The sequence below is a fragment of the Balaenoptera ricei genome, chromosome 9 (genome assembly GCF_028023285.1).
Source record: "Balaenoptera ricei isolate mBalRic1 chromosome 9, mBalRic1.hap2, whole genome shotgun sequence".
Lineage (NCBI taxonomy): Eukaryota > Metazoa > Chordata > Mammalia > Artiodactyla > Balaenopteridae > Balaenoptera > Balaenoptera ricei.
In genome coordinates, this window is record NC_082647.1 from 35,731,201 (window position 1) to 35,733,700 (window position 2,500).

The window sequence follows — 2,500 nt, forward strand, 5'->3', positions numbered from 1 at the left end:
AGAAGCATTTTAGAAATGACTGATACAGCTATTTTATTGCAGTGATACATCTTATCATTGAGCTTGTCTCCGAGTAATGATTTCTGCATATAAAAGTCTGTGTCCGTAGGAACTTATCTGGGAGGAAATGCAACTTTAGCTATGGAGGGGGGGGAACAACTTTTATAGCTTTCCTTATGTTAAAAGGTCAGAGAAAACAAATAACACTTCATCTTTTTGTCAATAAGAGAATTGAGGTCACAGTTGCCTCAACAGTAACAAGTTACTGAAACCATAAATTAGAAGGCCCATGGTGTCTCTTTAAAGTCCTGTGGACACTGTTAGCTATGGACTAGTGCCAGCAGCTGTGAAGGGGTGAAGGGTTCTCAAAGCGAAGTGCCTGCCAGGATTGTCTCCACACTTCATGCATTCCCACTGAGGTCCAGTTAGTGCCCCCTGCAATCTGCCATCATCAATCTAATTCAATAGAGTGACAGAGACCGGGCAGTGCGAAACGCTGAACTCTGCCACGGTGTAGGTATCCACACTTGCGCTGGGTCTCATTACAAGTGACGGACCTTACTTTTCCATCAGTCAGACACAGCAGAAAAAAAAAAAAGAGGCATAATTGGTCACACTGCAGACTGTCTCATCAGCCAAACTCTTAGTTTTAGTCTACCTTTCATAAATGGTAAACAGGTTTACAAAAAAGCTTTTTAAATGACAGCAGCGACAATGCTTTTTATGTGTTCTTGATTATTTTACAAATCAAAATATTTTTAGGAGCTCCCTGGAAAAAAAGCAATGACATTTACGCGTTTAGTGAATGATGAATTTAAAACAATTTAAGACGTAGTAAAGTATGAAGACAAATAAATTGTATGTTTAATTAAATGAAACAAGGTATTGGTTTGATTGAGAAAAAATAATCTTAAGATGAAATGCCAGAGGAAGCCTTAGAGGGTTAGAAAAAATGTAGCAAGAATCATATTGAGGGTGATATAATTGCTTTATGATCAGTTTTATGAGTTCTATTTATTTTTGGCCAAATTCTGTTTCAATATTAACAGTAATGTTTTTTAACTTAAGTTAGCAGCATTTGATACAATGCACATATTACCATCTGTGATATTGTAATTGATGTGCCATTACTCCAAGTCTTAAGGATTCTTGCAAGATCTTTAATTAAAAATACACTAGAGGTAGAAAAGGAAAAGATTTTATTTAGAGTATTAAATTACAGGCATGATACTGTAAAGGCTTTTTGCTATAATATAAAATCGCATGGAAAAAAACAAGATTAGCTCATGTAAAAACTGTCTCTGCAGTAAAATCATATCCAACTGGGGTGTTGGGTCTAACCTTTTGTAGGGAAACTTAGATTTGACTCCTTTGGGAGAGCCAAATGTATATGATATAGTCTAAAGGTTAAATTAAGTCTAAGTGGTAAGTACATTAAACTACAACAATCCACCCTGAGTTATCAATCATTGCTATCACTATAAACAATCTAAAATTCCTTGTATTTCTATGAGTCATTGTGTTAAAAGACACAGGACCTGCCCAGTACTCAATTTAACGACCAGAAGTCAGAGAAAGGAGTCCATTAAGGGAGGCTCTGACAAACCTGTATTTCTAACTGCTGCACCACCTGCATTTGCACTCGACACTGGGCAGTGCTTCTGTCGTCCAATGCATGTTCGTTGTTAAGGTGCCTAAACAAACACAAAACACAAAATGGAATGTTAAGCCACGGCTATCTCAGTGGCATATGCTCCACTTAAAACCACTGAAGTCATATTCCCTCCACAGTGGGAAAAAAGAACACTTTGAAATGATACCAGAAAAGTTAAATATGCTGATGTGTTTAGTGCAAATTATTTACGCAACATAAAGAGGCCCTTCAAATAGTAGAAAATGTCATTGTCTCTAAGCTTATCAGTTATTACAAAAAATATTTTCCCCAAACCATCTGCAGAATAATAGTAGAAATCACTAGATGAATTTCATAAACTCATGCCATTTTTTTTAAAAAAGGACACCTTATAAATACATGAACCAAAAGTAACTCTGAAGAGAACAAAGACAATTCTCTATTCCATTTTTGTTAAAACAGTTTGTGGCTCCTATGATGTTATTTAGTGAGCGATGTCTTATTTCACCAGGATGTGGTATGAATTATGTAAAGATGGCAAATTATCATCCCATGGAAACATCAAATACTTATGAAGAATGATCACTTGCTATTACTAATAATTAAAGTGCATTGAAGATTCTGACAATCAGAAGTGTAAGATTGACATTTCATGTCTAGTGTCCTATTTGGGAGACATCTATTCTAATCTTTCAAAAAAGTAAGGAAAGATAAGACATTCTCATTATCTTACTCTGATCTTTATTATGTATTAGTCTATTATTATTTCATAATGTTTAAAAAGATCTCTTTAATGAGTGGTATGTTGATACATCAAAAGTAATTTAGTAGAGCAGCAACTCCAATGAACACGAACATATTCAATAA

At 35.0% G+C, this 2,500-nt stretch overlaps 1 protein-coding gene across 15 annotated transcripts in view; it reads right to left on the bottom strand.

The window, feature by feature from the left end:
- FOXP2 (forkhead box P2) overlaps nt 1-2,500 on the bottom strand; it is a 531,282-nt gene that overhangs the window by 34,824 nt on the left and 493,958 nt on the right. For all 15 annotated transcript variants that reach the window (XM_059933570.1, XM_059933568.1, XM_059933564.1 and 12 more), the window contains one exon: nt 1,607-1,694. In XM_059933570.1, coding sequence (XP_059789553.1) covers nt 1,607-1,694 — 88 coding nt within the window. The remainder of the gene's footprint in view (nt 1-1,606; nt 1,695-2,500) is intronic.